Below are 27,576 nucleotides of genomic sequence, written 5' to 3' on the forward strand. Positions count from 1 at the left end.
AGAGCAATAAAACAGCACAGCCATTGACTTTGGTTTCATTAAACTGGTTTTCAGCCGCCTTCAATAGACCACAGGCCTTGATGGCGCTTGCGTGTGTGTAAGAGGTTGTTTGCAGCCACGTGTGTGTGATTATCGTCAAAACACAGCCACACACACAGCCACTCGTGCGTACTCAGGTGCCGCTCTCATCTCTGTCATGGCCTTACTGCTGAAAGGTGCTGAAAGTTATTCACCTTCATTGGTGCATAATTAAATAAATAAATAACAGAGAGAGGAGCCACGAGTGTGTTTTGTGATGATAAGTGTTGTTGCTCTGCAGTGAAAGGGCGGGAAAGCACTTCAACTCCTTTTCGTATGCATTCCAGATGTGGAGATATAAGCAGACCGATCGGCGTGTAAGCATCTGTGTCCTGTTAGAGGCGGCCTGGAGGTTTACTGTACTGGCTCTGCAGCCTAATCCCTCACACAAAACCTCGCATTACCACGCCGCACGCTGTTTACCCCGCATCCAGCGAGGCGTGCGAACACGCACAAACATTCACACATGCATCACGGTGCACATATATTCGCACAGAGTGTCTCCTCTGTCGGCTACAGCTCGGTCTTGTGTCGGCAAGTGCAGTGAAAACAAAAGACGTACTTTGTATGCTGCTTTTGCTGTTGCGCTGTAAAATAAAATCTGAGTTCACCTCAGTCCTTCAGTGTGGATTTACTGACATCCCGTATAGATCCATCGCTACATCTCCGCTATCAAAAATCCACACTTAGCATCACAGTGAAATGTCAGTTTACTGATGTGTCAGGTCAGTGTATATAAAAATTGCCGGCTTCGGGGATATCAGGCTGTAAAACCTGAATTGAAAGCTGTCTCGCCCCGCTGTAAGGAGCTGCGAAGGCACCCAAGAGAATTTTATTAGTGTGGCTCTCACTGAGTTTCAGTGTCCTTGTGACGTTTCTAAAGGCTGTTTTAGAGCCTTTTCCATAGTGTTATGAATGAAAACCTGGGAGGGCATTTTTTGAAGTTAAATTAATTTTTTGCACAATATTGGTTCCAAGGTTCTAATTTAAGATATTTTATTATTTCCTCCTTTTTCATGTGTGTGTCTGCTGAAAGCTCAGTATCTTCTCTTATAGTGGCTTTGAAATGCTTCAGAATTCATGATATTCTACTTTTACAGATGTTTAAGCTTTCAAATCACTTTAACCCATTAGGATCTTGGCCATTTTATTCTATGTCTACTCTATCAGATACTGCAGTATGCAAAAACCAATATATATGTGTGCGGATGACTAGTTTAAAAAAAAACCCACAAGGTTACAATACACTGGGCTGACTGAGAAAATCAGTTGTGAAGCTGAAAATCAAGGCAACAAAGACTGCTTTTTATACTGCTGCGTAAATTTTAGTTTCTGCTGAATTTTGGGGAGCAAATTTGAAACGTGTAATTGTGCTGTGTGCAGAAACGATACACTCAACCTTTAGGTTATTTATTTTAACACAAGGGAAATTTCCATGAGCAAGCCAGAGCACGGTTTGGATATTTGGTCTTTTGAAATTGAAACTGCGGGGTAACGCTGTTCTGCCAGTGAAAACTGCTTTTAAGTTTTCAAATTCAGCTTCAGGTCAAGTTTGTTTGTGTCTAAGTGTGTTTACGGGTGTGTAGTTTTAGTCCGAGATTCCTACGATAATCAAAAAGATTAGGAAAATGCTTAAAAGTATTGTAGATCCAGTTTAAATCACATAACATGAACACAGAAACCCTGATTCTTAAGCTGTTAGTGATATTGGTTTGTCTTAATGTGATGTTCTAATGTCCCGCCTTTTGTCTCTTCAACAGTAACGGCACGGCCGGAAAAATGAACGGGGCGCTGGAGCATTCGGACCAGCCAGACCCGGACGCCATCAAGATGTTTGTGGGCCAGATTCCACGCTCCTGGTCAGAGAAGGAGCTGAAGGAGCTATTCGAACCGTATGGAGCCGTCTACCAGATCAACATCCTCCGAGATCGCAGCCAGAACCCTCCACAGAGCAAAGGTACTAACCAACACGGTTACACAGTACTTAGAGGTGATGTGTTCATTCATTCATGTATGGTTGTCTGCTATAGTTTCTCTTCCTTCTTACCTATGTTTCTCTCCTTTCTTTCTCATGATGAAGAAAAAAAATTATAAAAATATCAACAAACGTTTATGCAAATACAATGATACAGTAGCCTAAGTTATGATAATGAATCGAGGTACTTTGGTCCCTCTTCTTGGGGAGTCAAGTGCTCCTGTTTTGTCAAAGCTGCTGGTGTCTCAGAGATAAGCCCAAGGTGTCCTTTGGCCTTGGTGCCATGACTCAGGAGCCCTTGGCATCACATTAAAACCCACCAGAGTACAATTAAGCATCATTTTCAATGTTTTCAGTAGAGACAAATTAACAAAAAGATGTTATAATAGTTTTAGGATTATGATAGTGTTAGAATTACAATCATCAGTGATTATATCAGAGGGTTAACCTTTTAATACACACCAGATCACAAGTGACCTGCTTAGGGTTAGGGTCATCATTAATGATGACTTAGACCTCAGAGGGTTAAAGCAGCACTGCTAGCTCTCGGCATCACAGACTATATGAAAGATGGGAAGACCCTCTATGTCTGAAAATTGAAGCTGCTGCTGAAGTGCCATAAATCTGCATTTTATTTAATAGCCAGACTTGCTAATCAAGCTAACTAGCATTAGCTTATAAATTAGCATGCTTCTGTATCCAATTAAGGTCATTTGTGGCTCAAACAAGATGGGAACAGCCCTCATGCTTAACTTGAGAATTGAACATTACATTGTGTAAATTGTAGTCAGGCTGTAGTCAGCCTAAGAAGGTCAGAAACATTAAATTTATAACATATGTGAAAGGCTGTTTGTCTACTGTTCACCTCAGATGACAATGTCAGGTGACATCTCCAGGTCTATTTACTCTGAAAGAGGCTGTAAAACTTTGGGAAAGAGTCCATTACAGATCAGTGAGTTAGAGAATCTCGCTTCTGATCGATGATAATGAAACTAAGTTGAGGACTGAACCTTTCTGTCAGTAAGACTTGTTTTAGCTGCTATTAGCCTCTGTTAGCTGCTTTAGCCAGCGTTAGATCAACTTTTTTTTGAAGTGGATCTAACATTTTTGGACTCTTAGCAGATAAACTCTTGCAAAATATGAGCATTAAATCAAACTGTTTATCAGAGGGAAAGCGTGATTTTTAGGATACGCAAGCTTGATATTAGCTGGCAAAATATTAGCTCTTGTCAGCTGTCCGAAGATGGGAGGGTCGCAAATCTAGTCTGCTGATAATAAGTAATTAAAACAATATCAGGGATAAATAAGCAAATGTCTCTTCTCCTCCACCATAGGTGTTTTATTTATGTGGCAGATCTCCAGCCAATCATATGGGAGATGTCGTTTCAGGCCACTGTATTCAATTGTGGTGGAGAACATGGAACACAAACCACAAACCTGCTCCTTTGTATTTTTAATGGATTAATTAAAAATTAATTATAAATTTATGAAAACATATCAGTTTCTTGGAAGATATAATTACACAATACAATTACTAATCTATGTATATTTACGAGTATAATACCCTTTTTTTCTAAGTAAATAATACAAAAAATTCTGAGTACACCTTTAAAGCAGGATTTCACAAACTTGGTTAGTCAGTAGAAATCTGTGGGCAGTCAACTATCTGCTCATTTTTTCTATGACCTCTCAAAACACTTCCCTGATGATGTTATGGCTTGAGTTGCTATTTTCAAGTCATGACTAATTTACAAAGGATAAACCAGGCTATTCTCATGGACTGGTGGCTTGCCAATCACAAGTCAATAGCCAATGAGATTGCATTTTAGCCAGATGTGACCCTTTGCTGGTCACATCTGGTGTTAAAACACCAAGAGTGGACACTACGACAATGCTCAGCTCAGGGCTTTACTTCAGGACTTCACATCAGATGGTCACATCCATCTTTTATAGATCTTTTATATGCCATCTATGCTTTGCATCAAGTACTGCTCCAACGCCAAAGGACAGTTTGTCCGTATCTGAAGCCAACAGCTTCTGACAAAAACGTCACTTTTTAACGCTCTGCTATGAGAATGCGTAGGATACCCATACAGAAAACACAAACACTTAACTGTATGTACACTTCTACCCACACAGAGGCACATAGTCTATCAGTGTTTGAGGACCGTTCCACCTATTTAATGGCAGAACAAGTGATGCATGTGCAACATTACACAAGCAAACACGTATTTCGTGCACCATTTGAAGACAAAGACTCGCCTTGCTAGACTTACACAGTCAATTGTTCAAAACTGCATGATTTGCAGCTATTTTCTCCCATTCCCTTTTCTTTTTCCTTTGATGAATTCATCAAGTGTGAGAGCAAACAATAGAGACAGCAGCCACAAACGGGCAGACAATAGCGTTGCCATATTAACAGCCATCAACCAGAGTGGGGGTTGATGACACTCCTGATGAGACATGGAGAGTGGGAGGAAAGTAAAGAGAGAGGCAGTGAGGACGGCAGGAAGGGAGAGGTGGCGTTTCCATCCGACTGGAAAGCAAATTTTGAAGAGAAGTTTCAAAGTGTCACTTGAAACAAGATCGGAATCAAGAGGGACGAAGTGTGAATAAAGCCAGTAAACACTTTGCTGCAAGAAAAATGAAGTCAAGGAGTTTTCATTTCTGGGCCAGCTGATGCTTGCTATAGATGTCTTGAAATGCGGTGATATATTACAAAGTAAAGCTCTGTATTACATTTAAAAACTTCTCATTTGGCTTGTCGGATGCTTTGAGAAGGAAACATATTTGACCTAATACCAGGGAAAATAACAGTGTTATTTATACGGAAATCATAAGAATAAGATCTGACCTCTTGGTTTTGGTGTGTGGAGCTTATTATTTTCAATACTTCCCGTGCTTCATGTTGCCACAGTGACGTCACCCGTTTAAGTCTTTACTCACCAAAATTAGTTTTGCATTTTTGGAGCGATTAATGTACAGCGAGCAATATTGTTAGTTTAATAAGGCTTTCAAAAGTGTTGCAAACATGAACACATACAAGAGATCCAGTTCACTGACTATGAAATAGCTGATTTGATGCCGAGCAAACAGCTAGCAGCCATAGTCAAATCGTCCATGCGCAAAATAATGAAGATGTTAAGCCTTGATGTAATTTAAACTGTCAACTTATATAAATATTTAATACTTTTTTTACTGTCTGGCTCTAAAAATGTTTATTTTTTTTCTTTAAAGTCACATTTTATTATTGAAGATGATGAGGATTGACTCATTTTTACAGGCAGCTGCAAGTGCCTCTTTGTGGAACTACATGTTTGTGGTAGAAAGAAATGCAGATCAGTGCATGAACGTGTGCATTTTGTAAACATATTCAGTCGGTCGAAATGACATAAAACATTGCACTTTATGCAAATGCACCTGGGTAGACTCGCATGAGACCCATGTCCCCAAATAGTCCTGAGAGTTCCTGCTTATACGCTGCAAGGGAAATTTAGAGTGCAAATCAGTGTTGAGTAGAGATGCTCACCTCGTGCTCACTCCTGTTTTTATATGGGTGATTTTCATATTGCAATTTTTAGAACAGATTTTTTTTTTTTAATAATAGTTAAGTAGGAATTAGTGATTTAAGCTCCGAAGGCTATTAACTACCAGGTAAATGCGGTAATTGTGCACTACTAATTTTCTGCATACTGAAAACTTTGTAGTGTTTTGCTGGGTAATGATCGCCTGGTTAATTATTATTGAAAATCTAGTCTATTCTAAATTTATCATAGGAAATTACAGTAACTGGCTGTCCAACCTGCAGTATTCTGTAAGTTTTAATCAGAAATCTTAAACTTTATGACATATATTTATATATAATATAAATAATTAATTTCCTCTTTCTTGTGTCTTAATGACCTTGAGGCTGATTTCAAAATGTATTCTCATTAACTCACATTATTCATATAATTGTATTGAAACATTTGTTCCTCCGATGAGTGTAAAAAATGTGGGGCGATTAAAAGCTGTCCTCCTGTTGAGTGTATACTTTTAAAAGATGTGATGTCATCCACCTTTCTGCAGCTACACCCTCCACCTCAACTCTGTTTTTAGTTCTTCTCTCTCTGATTTTCCTCGTTTTTGGCTTCCTCTCATTCTGACTGAGTCATACGAGCTTATGAAAGCCTGGAGACAGCGTTCTGACAAATCAACGCATTTCTGCACACCAACACACTTGTCATGTGCTTTGCATTTGTGTGTCCTTAGCCTTGAAATGACTCCTTTTCTCCCCACTAGCCTCTCCTCGCTCTCCTTGTTCCCTCTGATATCTCTGAGGGGTGGACGGGGGCCACAGTTCCCCCTCATGTCCTTCAGCTCCTTCACATCTCCTTCTCCATCTTCACTACCCTTGAAATGAGTTGTTTTTGCGGCTGATGAGTCAAAAGTATCGCTCAACGGGAGAAAGCAAAGCCACCTAGCATGCCTTTCATTTTTTTCTACTCAACATGACAATCTCTGTCCATATGCCTCATTTTTATTTATTTATTTTTTAACAGTCTCCTTTTTTGTGGAGTGCATTAAGAGGAAATGTAGCGTTTGATTGGGCTCTTACTGGCCTTGTTATTCGCAGGCTCTGAGCGCTGTTGTTGTTTTCTCATAGTTAAGTATGAGATGAGCCGCCTGGCCTCATCTGCACCCGCTCAGCCAGAAGGAGCTGCGATTGCACCCTCGCCAGTAAACCCTGTTGAAATTTCACCAGTGTCAGGGAAACTGTGGCCCCTCGCTTCCCTCAATGTGTTTATTTTAAATTAGCAATGGTGTTGTTTGTAAAGGATCTTCGCCATTTGGGGCAAATGAGCCCACTCCAGTGCCCCAGCGGTGACCCAGAGGCACTTTTTCAATTCTTTGTAAAATAGCAGTTTGGATTTAAATGAGTTTGTTAGACCCACCGAGACGTAGGAGAAGTTTCACTGCTCACCACTTTAACTCCCAACTTTTCTGCTTCCTTCTTTTTTCGATTTTCTTTGCACCCTCATTAGATGACATCTCCGCAACCGCTAGTTTGAAAAAGAACATCAACAACAACAAAAAGGGGAAAACAGGACGACATAATTGACAGCAAAAATTTGGAAAAGAGCATGATAACTTGTTAATTAAATGCTCAACTCATAAATTTATGGAGGATGCATGGGTCTGAAAGTGAATAAAAACAAGAGTGTGCCTCGTCAAATTAAGATTAGTCTGTTCAGATATGAATAAGAAAGAAAGAAACAGTGCTTAGCAAGTTAATTAGACCACAACCATTTAAGGTTTATGACACACATTTATTATGTTTTTTATGTTTCTGCAATGCTTGATGATATTATTAATGCTAAAATATCTTTTTTCTGCTATCCGTAAATTCTCAAACTGTTTTACAAAAAGCTGAAAAAAATAGTAAAGGATATTATTATTTTTGATTAAGATGCCAAATTTAAATTATTTATTTGTGTTCCTGAACAGAAAATTACTTTCGGTATTTGAAAATTGTGCTGATTTAAAGTCCAGTGTGCCGACTCCAATTTGGTTATAAAAACACGAGTTCGGTTTTCTGTTTCCTTAACAAATAACAATATCATTTTTTGGTTTTAAATAAGTTTTGAGCAGGTTTCTAAAATATGTTTTTTTTATGATGTTATTAAGCACTGTAGGCTTTATTGTGAAACCTTCAACAGGTTCTCTGGTTAGATGTTTAAGTTAAAACGTCTTTAATAGTCTTTAGGTGGCCAAAAAGTGACCATCGTCACAGGGATGCAATAAAATGATTTATTAGTTCCTGCTTTATTTTCTTTAACCGTCTATTTGCCTTCATTAAAGCTTTAGAGGAGTCAAATTCAAGTACCTATTGATTTCACTGGGGGTTTTTTTTTCACTGTAGTCTGTTTTGCATATAAAAGGTTTGCAAATTTGTGCTGTCCCACAAGAAATACTGCTGCTTAACTGCCTGATTTTCCTTGCTAATATCCCACACTTGTCTTTTGGCATCAAAAATAACGGGAAAATAAAAGGATACAGGTACCAGAGTATGTACTACATAATTACTTTTAATGAAATACTCATCCCATAGTGCTTTGTAATTCCCAGATTCCACAGCAAATGATTTCCAACCTTATCAAATTGAATTATCTTCATTAGCATAGTTTTGAAATATAATAAATTATTATAATTTAAAGTGTAGCTTGGTTATCGATTATGATACAGTGCTTCATTCCTGATCTCAATCACTGTTTCGGGTTATCTGAGGGTTCGCGCTCATTAAGTGATCTGACGTGCTCGGGTTTAAATGTTACCATGGTAACGCCAATCTCCACCAATCAGGGATGTTGGTTTTTAAATATAGGATTGTTGGTTAGACAGTATAAAAGATGGACACAGCAATTCAGACATCCACTGGTTTCTGAAGTCTAGTTTTTGAAGCCTCGAGATGAGCGTTTCCACCGCATGATTGCAAAGGAAACTGGTGTGAAGACGAGGGGCGGGTCTGGCTGTGAAACTGACTAATGACCAGTCAATCACAAGTTGTTAGCCAATGAGTGCAGTTTGATACCACAGATTTACAAAATACACCCAAAATGAGTGACTGAGCCCATAAACTCAAGACAGGAAGTTGCATTCTCCATAGACTTCTACAGGAAGTCTCTTTGTAATCACAGCCATCGCCATCTGGTGGCCTTCAGATAAAATGTAGGTTTAAGGCACTTCAATATCGGCTTCATTTTTCCAACGCACCAACTACATACATAAGCCATAACCAGCGTCACCTGATATATGTCATACCAGCTGACATAGAGGGAAAAAATGTGATTTCTAGTTTACCTCCAAAATCAAATTATGACTGTTTAAATGAGCATTTTACCTCATTTTACCAGCTGGTTTATTATAAGAAATTACTCCAAGATGGCAGTCAGACTTGGGCAAACATTGGATCGGGACAGCTATGAATAAATTAATGATTAATTACAGGATGTTGAAGATAAAACCCAAGACTTAATGCGCGCTTGGAGCTCTGGCTAAAATGCAGTTTTCCACATCAAACCAGCGAGTGGATATCTGTGGATCAGTGTAATCCCCCTCCCCCCCGTCTTATTATTGTCATCATCTGGCATCACATGATGGTCCTAAGTGCTGTATGAGAGGCTGAAAATAAAATTCCTTGAGCAAACACCATTCAGTCGTTTTCAGAGCACTTTTTGGCATTAAAGTAAAAGATATCATTTCAGCTTCCAAAAACACATATTGGTAATAATTTAAACGATCTCTTTAATCCCGTTTAGGTTATTCAGAAGCCAAAATGTAATCAATCACAGAAAAATGATTTGAGAGGCAGCTTGGTTTGGTCCCAGAGCATTCAATTGTGTCACTTCTGTGCGTCATGCAGAATCCATTTTGCCGTTTGACCCAGGTGCTTGCATTTAGGCTGTGTGTGTGAGTGTGTGTGCGTGTGTGCTTGTGCTGACTAGGATGGTCTGGGGAATATCGTGGCGCTACTGTTGGTTTAATGTGTTTGGAGTTAATAACCAGATGAGTGGATGAGCCGGGGAGGAAGGGAGAGAGTGAGAAATGGAGCAATTTGGCATTTTGTGCTGAAAGAGAGAGAGAGAGAGAGATGGAGGCAGAGATAAAGAGAGGATGAGACAAAGAGAGCCAGAGGGGTAAACAGAAAATGGTCCTTTTGCTAAAACACAACCTTAAGCGCCATGACGGGTTTGTTGCAGCGTGTGTGAGTGTCTGTGTTTTGGCTGGGGATGCGCTTTGTCATTTATCTTAATGATACAAGTGAGACACAAGCACACGCGCACACATGAACATCATGCATGCACAGAATAAGTTTAATGTCTTCATTAAGTGGCTGATCTGCGCAAAAGTCTCTGTGCACAACACGGCCTGGAAATACTTGGGAATGATCAAAATAAGGTATAAGGCACAAGGGATTTGAGTCGTGGCAAACTGAATGCAGACGAGTCTAAATTTTAACAGGCCTGAAATTATTATTGGATAAAGCAATGTTGTCTGTCAGACCTGCGAATGCCAGGGAAGGGGAAAAATGAAGCATGAGTGATTATTTCTCTCTTAAAATTCTGATTCAGCTCTCAAAAAGCAAGAGCCACAGCTTTATTATATGAATAGTGGATTATTAAAAAGACTATAATCACTCAGCCTTCGCCAAAACCAATAACCAGTGACATGTTCATTTTAATCGGTGTCTGTTTTCTAATCTGTGTTGCTGATAGTTGCTGCGAGCAAGTGATTCCACCTGTAGCTGAAAAGACAAATTAAAAAAATGGGGGGCGGGGGGAGTGTCAACATCAATCCCCGAAAACGTGAGCGAGGGATGACGAGGCTGACGCTAAAAAGGTGCCGAAACGTGAAAATCGACACCGAGCCGTGATAAATGTTTGATCTGGACGTCTGAAGCCGCTTAAACGTCATTTGTTATGAACCCGTGTGTCATATTGAAAAATGAAGAAAGAAAACAGAAACGCCTCTGGAAATCATTTCCAGCCCAGAGATAAACACATGTAGCAGATTACAGCATTTGATTTTCGATCACTGCTCAGATCAGCTTCCTCATTGCCTGGGCTGCTCTGATGCCGTGTCCAGGGACTCGCACACCCGTCCAATGGCAGGCATCCGCTTTGCAAGCCGACTGTATCCTCTCGCTCGGCTATGGCAACGTGCAGAGCTGAACGCTCCGCCATCCAAGACAATTATCTTCTCTAATGGATTCAGTTGAGACAGGGCCGACCTGAGACGGAGGACTGATTTATTTCATTCTTTCCTAAAGCAGAGCGGCCAATTAAATCGCCTTAACTAGACGTTAGCCTTTTTAGCCAGCTACCCGGGCTCAATTAGGGAGCAGCTGCAGGTGGATTTTAATGGGAGATTTTATGTGTGTGTGTGTGTGTGTGTGTGTGTGTGTGTGTGTGTGTGTGGATTCTCAGCTCATCTCTGTGTTTATACTTTTGCATGCCTCAGCGACAGAGAGAGTTACTTGGTTATAAGCAAACTTGCAGAGCTGGATTTTTTTTTCCCTCCCTCTCCGAGCACTTTGAGGTCGGCCAGAAAGTGGCTTTGATTTCCTGAAAGTGCTCTTGTTGTTTTTACAGCCAGTAAGGGAGGGAGCCAGCGAGGGGGAGGATTGACATTGGTGCTTTTCCACCAAAGTAACTAGTGGATTGTATAGATTTGTGAAGTGCTGCGAGCTGGACCGATTCCTACGTTAACAGGATTAGAACATCAGCCAAATGCCCGTCAGAGATGCGGCATTGTTTGAAGCCATCCACTCATCCTCTCCCTGTTTTTCCATCTGACAATCTGTTCTTATTGCGCTGTCAAATTCAGAATGTGTTCTCTGTCATATTCCCCCCATCCCTGCTGTCACTCAGCGGCTCTTTGACACACATAAATTATACACGTTAAGGGGCATTTTTACAGCTGCACAGAGAGAGCAACGAGGGAACGGCGAGGAGGGGGGCGGGAGAGGAAGAAATGGAGCGAGGTGGAGTATGTATTCCATGCCACCCAGAGGCCTGTGTGAGCAGTAATTGCAGTAAAGTATAGTTAATGTGGGTCAGCGGTTGAGTGGAACCCCAGGGGTCAAAAGGAAAGTAGAGGGGAAGGGGAATGATGGGGGGGAGAAATTCGTGTGGGTCACTGTAAGAACCCTGCCTCGGGTAGAAGGGCTCTGGGTGAAGCTCTGCGATACATCCCACACCTGTCTCTTTTTCCCCTTTTAATAAAGCATATTTTCATTCTGCTGGACTGCAGGGCTTTGCCTCTGTTATTTTCACCCTACCGCCGGCCTTTTCCCCACTCTTTCTCCAGTCTGAGGTAATTCAAGCCCATACATTTGTGTGCTGAATAGAGCAGCTGGTGCCAACCTGGAGGTTTGGACCAACAAGATACGTCTTTAACCTTAACCCATGGGATTAAGCAAGTAAATTGGAGGTAAAAACATAACCTGTTCATATTCTAAAGAACTGACCTGTAATTATTTTAAATAAAATTACAGGTCAGGCGATTGGACAAATATATCAGCTCTTTGCAATTGATGGTGTCCATCAAACTTTGGCTTTTTGGAGCTAAAAAAGATATATATTCTATTTTTATTTCCTAATTTAGTTTTCTGTCTCCTCGAGAATTCAACTCTGTTGACCTGCAAAGTTAAACTGAATAATAATAATAATAATAATAATAATAATAATAATAATAATAAGAAGAAGAAGAAGAAGAAGAAGTAGAAGAAGAAGTAGAAGAAGAAGTAGAAGAAGAAGTAGAAGAAGAAGAAGAAGAAGAAGTAGAAGAAGAAGTAGAAGAAGAAGTAGAAGAAGAAGAAGAAGAAGAAGAAGAAGAAGAAGAAGAAGAAGAAGAAGAAGAAGAAGAAGAAGAAGAACTAGCATTGGGATTTGGATGAAATCATGCACATTTCACTAATTTCCATCTTTAAGGAAACTCTCCAGTTTGTAATACTCATTCAGTTTTATGCTGTTTGTGCCACAAAACAAGGTCACTTCTGTATTGTTAATAATTTGGACCCCACACAGCATTCTGATAGCTGTTTACAGTTTATTTGTGAAACACACAATGCACTTCAGATCAGCACGAATATTCCAAGAAATAGTAAAAACTTATATGATTTACTCATGAAAGTGGCCACTTTCTCATTACTTTTATATATTGTTTTAGTAAGTAACCAAAACATACAAGTTTCATTATATAATTTTTCAAGGGATCTTATATCTGTTTTCACTCTTGTATGCTTTTCATACAAGTTTCACACAAGACAGATACAAACTTTATAAGATTTATATATATCTTTTCCATATGGGCAGTGCCTCCAACCTCCTTGGCACTGCCCCTTGAGCTCACCCCTCCCCTGCAACTGAGCCAGGGACCAAACCTCCGCCACAAGGCTGTCTTAAAAATATTTTAAAAATCATTTTTAAAATAATGAACATAGAGATTTGAGTAAATTTTAAAATAAATGGCTAATATAAAGTTGTACATAGAAAACTCGTCCCATGCTTTTGTGAGCATGTCTGGAGTCACTGCTGTTGTTATGCTAACTACCTTCAATGACGTGAAACTCATGAATCTGCTCTTTCTTCCAGTCCATGTTTCCATCGTTACCCGTGCACGGCTTTAAATTAAAGTGCTGTGAAATCGTATTGTTCTTTTTGATGGACTGGACTGAACCTGGACTGTGTTAAAGCTCAGAGTTGCACAAAGGGAGCGAAACACAGGAAGATTCTCGTATGAGTAATTCTGTAGAGTTAGCATCTATCTGAATTTAACAAGCTGTCCCTGAGCTTACACTAGCAAAGCAAGCTAACTCGTCCCCACGACCACATGTGAAGACTGTACACTTTGAAATTCTTGTTTGAAGCCCATATGAATAGCCATGGGGGAAGACTTGTGAAAATACAGTTTAAAGACCAAACTTTATTTGGAGTCTGTGCCAGGCTAATTCTGGCCCCCGAGCCTTATGTTTGACACCCCACTAATAGAAGTTATAAAGTGGCGTAACTGCACACCCTTTACACTGAAATTGGACTACAGTCAGTTTCTGTCCCTACAGATACAGTCTCCACAAATGTACCCCCAAGGGCTAATTATTGGATTTAAAGATGATTACTTGTAAGTGCCTGTTCCGAGCAGTAAAAGGTAGATATTAGGACCATTTATTATAGATTCTGTGGTTGAGCATGAGGAGACAGTCTGTTATACAAAAAGAAATAAGACTTTAAGGGTTTCCTCATATATTTAAGTTAAATTAAAAGGTATTTAATACCTGCTGACAAGTTTACTTTGTATCTGCCTTGTACAGGTGGAACAGTGGTCGCCTCACCTCACAAAGGTGCTAGGTTTAAACCTGCCCAGGGCGCTTGTCTTCCTTGTGTGTTTGGGTTTTCTTCAGGTGCTCCCACAGTTCAAAGACACACTCTAACTTCTAAATATGACAATGATTAAGGTAAAAAATTGTCACTGGACACTAATGACAGTGCCAGTAACTCAGCAGGTGCCACACCAATGACAAGCTAAAGGTCTAAACCTAAAGGTGTAATAAGGTGCTTTATTTTCTGTGAGTGTGTATAAATATAACAATTTCCATCAGCTCAAGATAAAAAATGATAGTCTAGAAACAGTCCAACATGGCCACTGGGAAACAGCGCTGAAACCCAGACTAATGAAAGTCATTTAAGTAGATTAGTTGGCACTCAGGCTAAGGTGACCCTCCCAACTACTGCGTGGCATGGAGGGGAGACTGGGATGTTCCCATTCAAATGAAGAGTTACAGAAAAAGAAGAAAACATTATGAAATTAATTTGCAAAGAAAGTAAAATTACAGGTCAGGTTGTCACCTCTAAAGCGGGTTTAATTTTCAGACTCTAAGAACACGGCCTCGCGTGTGCCTGATTTTTAGAGAAAGCCGTTGGAAGACATAAGTGAGAGAAAAAAAACCTCCTCAACTTGCCGATTCAGCCCCCCCTCCAGCTCCTCTGCAGCTCTGCTGTCTCGAGCTGAGAAGTTGGGGTCGACCTGTTTTTGGAGGGGGTAGATGTGTTGACAGAGGCAGGGGGCCGTGGGTCTTCGCTCAGTCAAAGGCCCCCTTCAGCAGCCATGAAGCATTTATGAACAGGCATCTCCCTCCTCTGCTCTCTATTCAACTCACAATGGCTGTTTCTCTCCCCTCTTCTTCTTCTCTTTTTTTTTCTTTTGACTTGCAAACGCTCTGCCCTCCTTTCCCATGTCCCATCTGGCTGTCTTGCTCTTTCTGTTACGTGCACACGTACACTCCAGCGTCTAATAGATTCCTTCCTGCCGCTCCAGATTTGTGCGTGCACGTCTCTGGTGTGTGGTTTTAAGTGTCCCTTTTCGACAACACAAGCAAAGTGTGTCTCCTTGCTCAGAGCCCTCTCGGCCTTCAGGTAAATGTTTGTTCTGCAGAAAAAAAGACACATGCACACAAATTGATGGAAAGAGCTTATTCGTGCTGGGCCCCTGCACCTGCTTGTGGTTGTAGTACAGGTATGCTTATGTGTAAATAAAAAGCAAACGTGCAGACCTACACCTAAAATATGCACACTCAGTGGCTTTCTGCAGGATTTTGTGTGTGTGTGTGTGTGTGTGTGGTCCACTCCTCTGCTCTTTGATCCTCATCTTGACAGCCCACCACCTGGGACGCTCCACCACATGCCGCATGGCTCCAAGGCCCTGGCTACGCCGTGGGAATGACAACACACCGTGGCTAACACAGCGCTAACAGCCAACCCTCCCCTGCACATTATATGCCGTCAGAATCACTAATGCTAACACCAAAAGCTAACCCTCCCATATACAGATATGTAGAAAATGCCACTGGAATCAGAATTCACATCCAGCCTCTAACCCTCCAACATTGTTATTGGAATTGCTAATCGCACACAGGGGGCAAAGCTTGAACACAGGTGCAATTGGAATTATAATGTACAAAACTGAGGCAATACTAAAAAGCTCGCCCTTGAATACACATAATCTCTACTTTTTACCCAGCATGCAGGAAATATACAGTTGAAAATTATGTGCCTCTTGCAAAAACAATGAAGCTAGTGAGAACACTTGTACATCAGATAATTTACTGTGTTTTTCCGGGTCAGTCTATGAGACTGATTGGACTCACCTCGGTGGTGAGGAGAGGTAGGTCAAGATGAGTCGCTGGTGTCATCCATGGACAAGCAGGCATGGTGGGGAGAGGCTGGCAGGGGGGACAGGGCAGGGGTCAAACTGGCACCACACATTGGTGGAAAACAGTACACATAAGTAGTTTTGAGACCCTTACAGTATACCTCTAAAGTGCATCTGCACAGGCCTTTTCAATTACTTTGCAATTAAACCCTTTATTTTTACTTTTTTAGGAGTGTTTAGATTATTCATTGAAAGTTTTGACTCTTTTGGCCCATCTTTCTCCCCTAAACCCCAACCGGTGGTGGCAGATGACTGCCCCTCACTGAGCGTGGTTCTGCCGGAGGTTTCTTCCTGTTAAAAGGGAGTTTTTCCTTCCCACTGTCGTCAAGTGCTCGGTCATTGGGGTTTTCTCTCTATTATTGGAGGGTCTTTACCTTTGAATATAAAGCACCTTTAGCAAGCTGTGATTTGGTGCTATGTAAATAAAAATGTTCCCAAGGTTTGCTTCACCTTTTAGAGCAGGGGTTGGGGAACTCCAGGCCTCAAGGGCTGGTGTCCTGCAGGTTTTAAATGTGTCCTTGATCCAAAACAGCTGATTTAAATGGCTAAATTACCTCCTAAACATGTCTTGAAGTTCTCCAGAGGCCTGGTAATGAACTAATCATTTAATTCAGGTGTGCTGACCCAGGGTGATATCTAAAACCTGCAGGACACTGACCCTTGAGGCCTGGAATTCCCCCACCCCTGTTTTAGAGGGTATGGTGGTGCATGGCTCATATATTATGTGGGTGTTGGAGTTGTATGCAGTCGTTTCATTGCTCAGTAAAAACTTGTACATGTATTAAAAGCTTTTACATTTCAAGGATTTTTATTTTATTTGGTTTCCCACTGTTGGTGGAGTTTCATTATTTGATTGTCTCCTCTTATTAGGACTCTAATTTCAATAGTTCTTTGGACCATTCTTCACCATGGCTAATTTAAATTCATAGGCACACTCCACTGCTAATATTTGTTTAGTTTTACTCTTTTTTTTTTCTCTCTAATGGTGCTTTTTCATGTTGGCTTAACTACAACTACAACTTCAACCTAATTTAGGATTTTTAGTGCTTCTCCACTCCATCATCCGTATCCTCACTGGGTCTAATTTTTATCGTGGAAACGCAGCACAAAGATGAAGCCGAACTGATGGAGATCAGCGATATGTGGAAGCCAGCACTTTTACCACAGAGTTTGGTGTGTATTTGCCATCTTTTTGGTGACCCACATGGAATACATTGAATACATTTTTACCCAGTGATATTCTGTCAGTCATGATTAATACCCTCGATTATCTCCCTGCCTTTAACCAGTAGAAGCTGGTGTGAAACTCTTGGTGGCAAATTGATACTGATAGCTGAAGCGGGGGGGCTTAGGGTTTAGTGAAGTGACACCCCGAGCCGTCTTTCACACTGGGGGTCATAGAGGGAAAACGCTAAGCTGAGAGTTATCCCTGCTAATACACAGGCACTGCACCATCTGAATCACAACACCAATCACGTTGCTGACGCTAGGCTAAGGGCCAACTATTCAACAGCCCTGGCACCCAGAGGACACCGCAGGAATTCAGATCCATTACACTCCCAGCCTCATCAAAGGGACTTTGGGATTTGGATGCTAAACCTGCTCCAGATGCTCACTGTTGGATTTCACTAAGATGCACTGCAGGGCAAGTGTCATCAGGGCTGATGTCTGCAGCACAGGCAACAAAACCTCAACCAATCCACCGTATTCACACTGAATTGATTTGTGCCATAAAGACAATGGGGGAGACACCAAAGCAGATGTAAACAATGGTCCGCTCTGCTCATCTCTGGACAAATAAATACACAACAAAATTACCGGATGAGCAGAGCAGGAGGCAGCAGGTCCAAGCATATGAACATATGAACCTGGACTATGATGCTGAAGCCATAGCAGTGCCTCACCTGTGGCTGCCTCATGCTAATGTGCAGTTTACTGATCCTCTTCACCAAGTAAGCAGCTGTAGGTGAGCAGAGACACACAGAGACAGACAACCATTCGCACTCACATTCACTCCTGCATTCACACCTATGGGCAATTTAGATTGATCAATTAACCTATCCCCACAAACTTTAATGTATATTAGTAATAATTTGGACAGCCATTCTACCGTCATCTCCACTATCTTTCCCCAGGTTCAGTTTATGGACATGGGTATAGGTTTTATTTGAGAATCGGGAAGAAATGTCAAATATAAGTCCAATTTTGAGCACCAAATTCTTTGTTTCCTGCATTCTGGAGTATTTTTTTATGCACCAGTTTCTACCTTTTTACATTAATTTACGGTAAAAAAAAAAAAAAAAAAAAAAGGATGAACAAGTAGTGAAATTTGTTGCAGTTAGGCTCTTGGGCATAATTCTCCTTGACAGGATATTTTTGTTTGGGTAACCTGTAACCTGGGTAAATGCACATGTTTCACCTGCTCAGACTTTAACATCTCAGCAAGATTTCTGCACGTTCATATCTGTGATGATTGTAAGAAATCGCGCATCACAACTTTACTGAGATCTGCGCGATTTTTTTTCCAAAAAAAATTTTTGTTTGTGTCGTGGGTAACGAGGCTTACTACAAAAGATTCAGGCATGAGATAAACGGAAGTGTTTTTGGGGAGACAATAACAGGACGGAACACCTGTGAAAGTCACAAGCTAACAGTAAACTCGCTCTGTTAGTTGGATGAGCAGCTCTCAACACATTCTCCACATTTTCAACAGTGGCGGCAATGGCAGTGACACATGCATGCATTCAGCCACTGCATCCTTATGGCTGCCTTCTTTTCAAAGCAGTAACTTAATGATTGCCTGCATGTGGCATCTTTAAACTGTATCTACAAAAACATGGTTTATGCTCTCCCCAGAATGGTGCTAGTTTCTAGTTCAAACACTGGATTTATTCGAGCCCGCAGTGGGTTGCCTTGATAAATGTTCTCCCCGTTACATCTCGTTTGGAAATTTCCCCATAGCTGTTCAACAGTCGTGTCATGAGGACGTAAACGCAGACACAAAATCCTCACCGTGAGCGATTTGTCCAAACCTTGTGTTTGACATAAACAGCTGCCTGCTGTGTGTACGAGGAAAATAGAAGAGTCACACCTCGGTCTCTGCCCTACATTTTCCTCCCGCTGGCTTATTTTTGCCTGACTGTGCAGGTTTGTGTGCTGACTGAAAATGGTCCATGACTGCGGTGTTTCAGCCCTACTCTTGTTTCCCTCCCTGCTTTCTTCACTGCAATTGTGTATACGTTTACATTTGAGTCCAGTTGTGGTACTGTGTGAGAGTGTGAGCATGCAAGAACCTTGTAAAGTTTCATTTGCAGGTCTAAAGACATTGCAATGTCAAAGTTAAACGTAGCTTAAATTTTGATTTAAAGTGATTTTTAGTATCATGATCAGTGAATAGCATTGACACTTCAAACTGAATCATGCCAAGGTTTCAGTCGCTGATTTCTTTATTTTACTTTTTGTCAGATTTACAGTTTTTTCCACTGATTTTAGATGGCTTCATTACTTTTTGATGAATCGTTTAAATATGATCATTTAAAAAGTGCTGTAACATGTGTGTCACCTGAATGTTTTCATTTCCAGCCCACATTTGTCAGAAATGTCGAGATGCAAATAAAGGGAGCATAAATAAATGAGTCAGCGCTTTCTTTGGTGAATGAACGATAAAGCAGCTGTTCACAGATCACTCGGGGATTAATGAAGAGACAACCTTGCTTCTCCACGTTCTTGTCTTCGCCTGTGTTTCCTTGTTGTTCGCATGTGAGTGTGTGTGAGTGTGTGCTCATGCATCACTTTGTGTGCACGGTTCCTCCAGGCTCAAGTCATCAGCGTTGAAACAAACTAAAAAAAAAGCGTTCTCTTCCTCTCCGTTAGGATGTTTTCTCCTTAACATTCACTCAGCGTCTCCCAGTGTCGACAGGTGATGCCAGGCAGATGAAGAGAGAAAATGCTCTTTGTTGCTCCTTATGCTCATCTCTCTCTCTCTCTCTCTTTCTCCCCAGGCTGCTGTTTTGTCACGTTTTACACAAGGAAAGCTGCCCTTGAAGCTCAGAATGCACTGCATAACATAAAGACCTTAACAGGGGTGAGTGTGTGTCCTCATTCTCCTCTGCCTACTTTCTCCTCTAATCACACACTTACAGCGGTACCTCGAGGCTGCCCCGCCCGATCCCGCCCCACACCAACCTGTGTTGTGTGTGTGTGGGTGGGTGGGTATGAATACGCAAGTAACTGCCTCAGTGTGTTGCACTGCTGCTACAGAGCATTTGTGAGTGACCGAGAGTGCGAGCAGGTGACTGTCAAGGTTAGTTCAAAAGTTTGGAGGGAATCTATGTCCACTGGTTCTTTCCAAGCTTAAGTGTGAATGTCATAAAAGTCAAAAACCATTATTACCACCATAACAGCCACTGGGTCACCAGGGGACTGTCTGTAGTTAGAAAAGTTTCTAGAAAATAGAAAATGATCCATTTCAGACATTCGTTCAGTTTTTGTTGTTAAAAAGATTTTGGATGATCCAAAAAAGGAAACATTTCTAATGAAAGTAGGTGGACTTCAGCCTAAAACCCAAGCTCTACCTTTATCCTAGAAGGTTAGTCAGTGTAGCCTACCTGATAGAAGAACCACAGACCATCTTTTGATATGTACACAGACAGAGGCAAATAAGATCCCTGTGTTGCACCATCACTCAGCCGCAGACCGCAGAGCTGCATGTAAAAACCTCAGTATTTATCCTGTCGGCTCTGGGTGCAGACAGTAGTCCCGTGAGTTCACAGCAATCGAATGGACATAAGGTCTCCCGCCTCCTGCGCACTATCCTGAAATCACCTTTAAATAAACCAGATTGACTATTTCCAATATGGAGAACCTGTCAGAAGCAGACTGTAGCGCGCTGTGTGCCACATATGAAACAGTGCAGCTGAGGACAGTGTCCCAACCTGAGTCTCCTGATGCTGTCTGGAATTAATTTGTGAAAAATGCTCGAGTCGTAGTACTACGTGCTTCATGTGTCACTCCCACACAGTCTCATGTTGATCTTTGGTGGCTTCTTCCACCTGTTACTGGTGCTGCTACCACCTACGATTAGACAGCGTGCTTCTACATTAAAAGTCCACAATAAGAGACCGGAGAGGTAGTGGAAGCACATATATATACTATCATTCCCTCAGCACTTCCCATGTACATATAGAAAATCTAGAAAATGCCTTTGTCCTGTATTTTACTGTATATAGTAACCATTTGTACATCATACAAATTACTCTTTTATTTTACTTGAATCATCATTTTTAGCAGTTTTGGCTTTTTTTTTTTCTTTTTTTTTGGTTTTATTTTCAAACATAACTCAAATGGACTTTTTCTACCTGAGCCTTGTGCTGCTGTAACAAGTGGATTTCCACAGTGTGGGATTAATAATAATAATAATCCATACCCATCTATGTAATTCTCGACCATGACATGCAAGTTAAAGACTCATCTTTTAGACAGTTTTTAAGAGTTGCCTTTTACTTTTGTTTGTAATTTCTCTTTACACACTTTGCACATTGTGAAAAAGTGACACAAAATTCAGAGGTTTCCAGTTTCGAACTTGTTGTGTAACGCGTATGTAGACAACAAAGACCACATCTGACCATCTACGAGCTCATTGCCAAATGCAGTGGTCTGATTGGTCACATGTGTTTATTTCGATCCGTTCAAAAAGTAATAATAATAATAAATTCATCCTGTGATATTACATGGTTGATGTCAACGGCTGCGTTAAGAATTGGTGACTTTTAGAAATATTTTTACTGCACAAAATATTGATATAAATTTTTCACATGCTAACTTACCACATTTAACACTGTGCACTTCTGCACACAAGATGCATCCTATGTAATGTGGGTTTGCTCTCTGTTTGTCACTGATTAGAATGGCTGTAACAGACTAATGAGCCTGCTAGTCAGTTGGTGAGATTGGGGCACCAACTGCTGATAACATATCAATGCGCTGACAACATCGAAATTGAGTGCCAGCAGGTGAGGAGACGTTTCCACTGAAATACAGACATTACAACTAGTTATTGCCAGTGATTTATAATTGATCGGCTTTTAGTGTAATGATATCATCTGCTGTTGTTTCGCAAAAATGTGTTGTCCAAATTTATTCCAAGCAAATGTTCACCAAAAGCTGACAATCACCCACTCGTCCCCACTTTATATTTTCATTACTGGCTTCGGCAGTCTGCAGGAGTTTGTGTTGTGTTTCCCTTTGCTTCTAGCCTGCACGCTCATCCTTGTGCAAAGATGATTAGAGAACAATCATCAAAACACGCTGCCACTAGCAGTCGAAAACACTTGCATGTTTATCTGCTTGCTGGCATCTGTTCCTGCTTTTCTGGACACCCGTGCATATGCCTGACTATAAAGGAGTGTGCTGGTGCTCCATTTTCCAATATTGTTCCCTCTTGTGGCCCAGGAGAGCAATAGAGGAAGTGGGCTGAAGCTTGCTCGCACTCTCACACTTTTAGCCCTGGGTGGATATTTAGAGGCCCCCAGATCCCTTCTGCTCAGGTTATTGGCTGCTTCCCCACCCCTCTCCTCGTCTGTGCCAGCTAACTGGAATCTCATCAGTTGAGCGCCTGCACGCTCTTACTTCTGTCGGTTGGATCAGTGGATAGCCCCCCTGGGCAGGACAGGGTGGATACTACGAATCCCACAAGAGCTGTACGTGGGATTTATGCTCCCGCTCCCGATTCAGAGTCAATCTTGTTGTTTTGCACAGAGTCACCGTGTTAATTGCTCGTGGAATAAGTATGTTAAATTTCAGCTGTTTCTCTGCACTGTGAGAGCTTGTCACTTATCCCTGGTTGGAGGTGTGAAACAGCCCAGGGGAGGACACATACTGCAGCAGTTTCAGGATTATAGGAACATGAAATCGCCTTCTTCTACACCATAACACCATCCCTCCCTCTGTTCTGTCTGGTCATCCCTCTTCCTCACTTGCTTCTCTCTCCTGCAGCATTCGTTTGGGCCTTTTTGATGTCAGGTAGCAGTAAATTTGGGTCTGTATTTGGTCTCTGAAGCAGAGGAAACAACACATTATCAGAGCGTCTTTAAAACGTCAGTACAAAACATTACACCTAAACTTGTAGAAAATGCATTTATTAACATTTAAATATGTCTATCTGGAAATTATGATGCCTCTGGTAGGTAATATCTGTCATATGGAAGCTGAGCAAGAATATAGTAAAACATTTCTTTATATTTAATTCTGTAAGCTTAAATGAATCACATTTAGTTTAAATTAGGGTTAGGGTTGATATTTCCAATCAGGAGTGTATCTGCTCGTCTCTATCAGCCCTCTATCACTTGCAGATAACATTTCTTTAGAGATGTCGTTCATGGCAAGGTTTTCTAACTGCTGCAGCCCAGAGGGAGCGATCAGCAGGAGGAGATTTTTAGGTTGGTTTTTTTTTTGTGATATTTAACTTCTCTTTGATTTAATGAGCGGTAGTTTTCTGAAACAGCTGAGTTCTTTGGCTCAATGAAAAGTTGGAACAGAGCAGAGTCATGAAATAAATAATAAATAAAGGAATAAAAATTAGTTTTAAGATGTGTTTTCAAAAACTGTAATACCATGGACAGGGAGGTGTGAAAAAGCTCAGTTGCCCCTGGTTTTCAGTCCGGTTGTTTGGACTACCAGGAGCAGCTGGTCTATGGACCTCAGCAACCTTGAGGGAACATGGGGGAGACCAGGATGCGTAATGTTCTTGCAATGGCGAGTACCAGTTAAAAGACAAATCCTGGCATTTTGGACTAACTGCAGGCAAAAAAGGGAAACTTTACTAAGGCCAACACAGTGTGCATTACAATAGTCCAGACACATTGTGATAAAAGCATGAATGAGACATTCAAACCTTTTAAAAGATAAAGCTGATTTGATGGTGGATAAAAGCCTCAAATGGTAAAAACTAGTGTTAATAACAGAATTCAGCTGCTTATTTAGTATAAAAATCATGCTCCAGTTTAACACCAAGGTTTCTCACTGTGGGTTTAGCACAAAGGGCCATGGTCTAAAAGACGAGCAGCACAGAGTCTGAACCCAGTGACCCCAGTGTTACTTACTGTAGATTCACTTTAAAAATCAGATGTGGTGGTTAAAAATGTAACCTATATTTTAAGCAGTAATACGTAACAAATAAGCCATATTTTATTGGTTACATATTAAGGAGGGAAATCCCACTCTGCATATAGGTTTGGGTTATCACAGACTTCTGCATCCATTCTTATTTACCACTTCATTCTTTTTGCATCCAGAGGATTCACCCACTGCTGGCCTTTAGAAAGAATAAAGGTTTAATGCACTTATGCCCTGGCTTAGCTTTTCAAACCTGCAGGCTACATTCATCTTTTATAAACAGTCTGTCTATAGTCCATCTGTGTTCTCTAGCAGTCGTTCAAGATAAAAACAAGCAGGCTCTGACCATTCCTCAGTACTTCTGCTGGCTGGCAACTAAGTGACTGAAAGTATGAAATAAAATTTAAAATTAAATATTTTTTTACATCAACCTTGTAGAGGATTAAAGCAGTTTTTCTAACCCCAAATTGTGTCTTTTAAGCTCTTCATGGCCCCAGCTTTGGGTTAGGGCAGCCTATTTGTAGCCTCACAGGCAAGCCCCAGGACAAAACAACTCCACTGAGCCACCCGCTACTGCTTGTAGGGGTTGTAGCTTTTTGCCAAGTGCTGTAACAGAGCTAAAAGTTGTTTCTTTGAAACAAGAATCTGCGGAGCCCAGCGGTGAGATTTGAAAGGTTGCTTATAAGTGCTGGAAGTAAAGGAAAGTTTATTGTATTGTTTGTTCATGAAAAGCTTCTGGGAGCAACAAATATTAAAAATGTTAACCCATGTAAAAAAAAAAAAGCAGGTGACACATGTGCAATTAAACCCGCATCATATTCATCATGTCAGAGGTGGACAACAACAGCTTATGCGATTGTCCTGTATTGATGGACAGATATGGTTTTAGATTTAATATACAGGGAAGAGGACCGAGCACACACTTACAAAACACTAAATCAATAGCAGCATAACGACAGAGCATTGAGTGGTTTAGGCTGGATTTTTTTTAACTGGCTTCAACTCAGCTCAAAATGAAAAAAAGGGCCAAAAAAATAAAATAAAATGAGAGGAAGGATCCAGTGGGAGGCAGAAATAAACAGATGATGAGGATGGCGGATTAATTGCTGAATGAGGCATGTCAAGACAAAAGGAGAGCAGACAGAGAGAGGGGGAAATTGAGCGGGAGGTTAGCAAAGGTGATGGGCAGATGGACAGGAAAAAGGTGGAGTAGAGCACTCCAGCACGCTCGAGGGCAAAGCAATAAACGGGGCGCAGTTAAAAACCAATACCTGCTTATTAACTTCCCCACTCTCCTGGCTTGTAAAAAGCCAGCAGAACAATGTTTGTATTGGCACTCATCCCCTCCCTCGCTCTATCTCTCCTTCCAAACCCAAGGCCCTAACAGGCAGAGATGCAATCAGAGTGGAAAGCTGGACGGGGGCCAGACTGGAGAAAAGGGCACCGGTATTGGCAGCCATGTTGGTTTAGGGCAAAAAAACCCAGTTGAATGGCTGCCATTTTTTGCGAAAAGGGATAAGTGAAGGGGGTCTGTGGTTTTATGTGATGAATCTCTCCCTGCTCGGTTCTCACAGAGGTGATGGCGGTGGCGAGAGCAAAGCGGCGAGGTGTAGGCTTCCTCGCCAGGTTTAAAAAAAAAAACAAGAGAGAAAGAAAAATGACAGCGCTGCTTGTTGCTTCTCTCCCGGCCCCATCTCCATCACTCCTCTGATGTCTCTCCTGAAGATTTGTCAGCGATCCGTCAGCGTACTCGTACCAAATGTATGCATATGTGATTGTATGCATGCAGAATGTGTATATTCATGTCATTCATGTCAGCTCCAGACATGCCTGTCATATTTCAGCGATGAAGTAATGTTTCTAGAGAAGATACAGGTCACAACACGAACTGAGTGTCAGAACAATTTTTCTTTTCAGTTTTCACCTCAGTTGTATCAAAAGCAAGGTTATCATTTACTTTTTCTTTTGGTTGATTGCTTATGTTTTGTTTAGTTCCAAGAAGATAGTGGTCAGCAAACAAGATTATATTTATGAGTGTAGCTCAGCTTGCAAGGTAAAGTGTCATTGCTGTTGATGCTGAATGATAAGGATTTCACTTTTCAACCACTTCTTATGCAGCCTATGCAGAGAAATTTGGGTTATTTTTACACTTCAGATTTTGAAATTGTGAAACTGCTAAAATATACGCTGCTAGTGTGTATGCATTAGAGGCTGTGGTTTGTGGATTCTTACATCTTTTGAGCTGGGCTAGCTTTTCACCCTGTTTCTAGCCTGTATGCTAAGCTAAACGAAGTGGAAGCGAGCTAGTGTTTCTTATTTAGCTCTAAACTCAGTGTAATAAATAAATATAGCCAAATATAGTCCCACGCTAAGGGTTTAAAGCCTTGACTTTTCATTATGGATGTCTCCAATTTGGATTATTGGAGCCAGTAGTGACCATATGTGACAAATAATGGTGGTTAGTATGGTTGCATTGCAAAAATACCAGCTAATTGATGCTCAAATTAGAATTTTGCTTACGAAAACTAGAGTGTAGGTGTCTTGAATGGTTTGTTAATACATCAGACCTCACTATAAGCCATGTTGTGTGTCAGATTAAAAAGCCCTGAAAGACAGCAACCTTATTCATTTATTCAGTTTCAATCATTATTCAGACACACAGAGGCTTGTTGAGTACCAATGGTGTCAAATTTAGATGCAGTGGCATCATTTGCTGCTATCATTTTTTAACGTGAAGGGTTAAGGTTTTGAAAAGGAAGCATGCCGTCCCATGCCACACTCTTTTCTGAGATCCTAACCAAGTATTTTCTGTGAAAAGAAAAAGAGGGTGAAAGAGCAAAACATAAAGCTTACAAAGAGGAAGCGGCAAGTGCTGTCACAACTGATGTGTTAAGGCACGAACGCCTAAAGATCCAAAGTTGTGCTCAGCTCAGAAGCTGATGGCTCAGCTGATAATCACCTTCACAACAAGTTGGCAAATCATATAAAAGTCACTCTGTTTCACCTGCTATAGCGTGCCTACAGCTGTTGCTGCCTCTGCAAGCTGCTTTGCAACCCATCCCCAGCCCAGTTCTTCCTTTTAACTGTGTTTCTGAGTAAACATTAAATCTGCCGTAATTGTGCTTACTTTGCTCTTAATGAGGGGATCTTCCACGTCTAGCTTATCATGTATGCACTGTTTATACAGCTTAAAGATTCAGATCTGTCCTAGATGATGCAGTTCATATGGTTACTTTGAAATTGATCTTCAAAAACTAATAAATTCTGAAGATGTGACACTTGCTGTGTGGCGCAGGTAGAGGGCTTTTCTACACCCAGTTGTTTCATTACAACCCTCGGGCTGTTGTTTTCTGTGTGGACATCCATCCTCACACCCGTCATCTTTCAAACAATGGAATTTGTGACCGTTCATGAATCCAACCATTCATGCTTTCACAGTCAATAAAACTGCGTTCAGTTTGACTATTCAACCTCAGTAATAGCAGTGTCGCTAGGCAGCACGGCACATAAATCAGCAGGTGGATTAATCTATAAAAAAGTAAAGAGAAAAATAAAAAACAAAAAATAATGAGTTGTCTGCATGGCACACACACGTAGAGCCTTTTCGGCGAGGACAGATAGGCACGACTGTTTCTCTAAAACAACAGCTTTCACTAGAGTTG

At 41.1% G+C, this 27,576-nt stretch overlaps 1 protein-coding gene across 25 annotated transcripts in view; it reads left to right on the forward strand.

Moving 5' to 3' along the window:
* Positions 1–27,576, forward strand: part of celf2 (cugbp, Elav-like family member 2) — a 241,166-nt gene that overhangs the window by 141,817 nt on the left and 71,773 nt on the right. For all 25 annotated transcript variants that reach the window (XM_084910813.1, XM_084910814.1, XM_084910819.1 and 22 more), the window contains 2 exons: positions 1,839–2,035; positions 19,804–19,886. In XM_084910813.1, the coding sequence (XP_084766939.1) occupies positions 1,839–2,035; positions 19,804–19,886 (280 nt within the window). The remainder of the gene's footprint in view (positions 1–1,838; positions 2,036–19,803; positions 19,887–27,576) is intronic.

The sequence above is a fragment of the Perissodus microlepis genome, chromosome 17 (genome assembly GCF_051167445.1).
Source record: "Perissodus microlepis isolate ML-2025 ecotype Zambia chromosome 17, ASM5116744v1, whole genome shotgun sequence".
NCBI lineage: Eukaryota > Metazoa > Chordata > Actinopteri > Cichliformes > Cichlidae > Perissodus > Perissodus microlepis.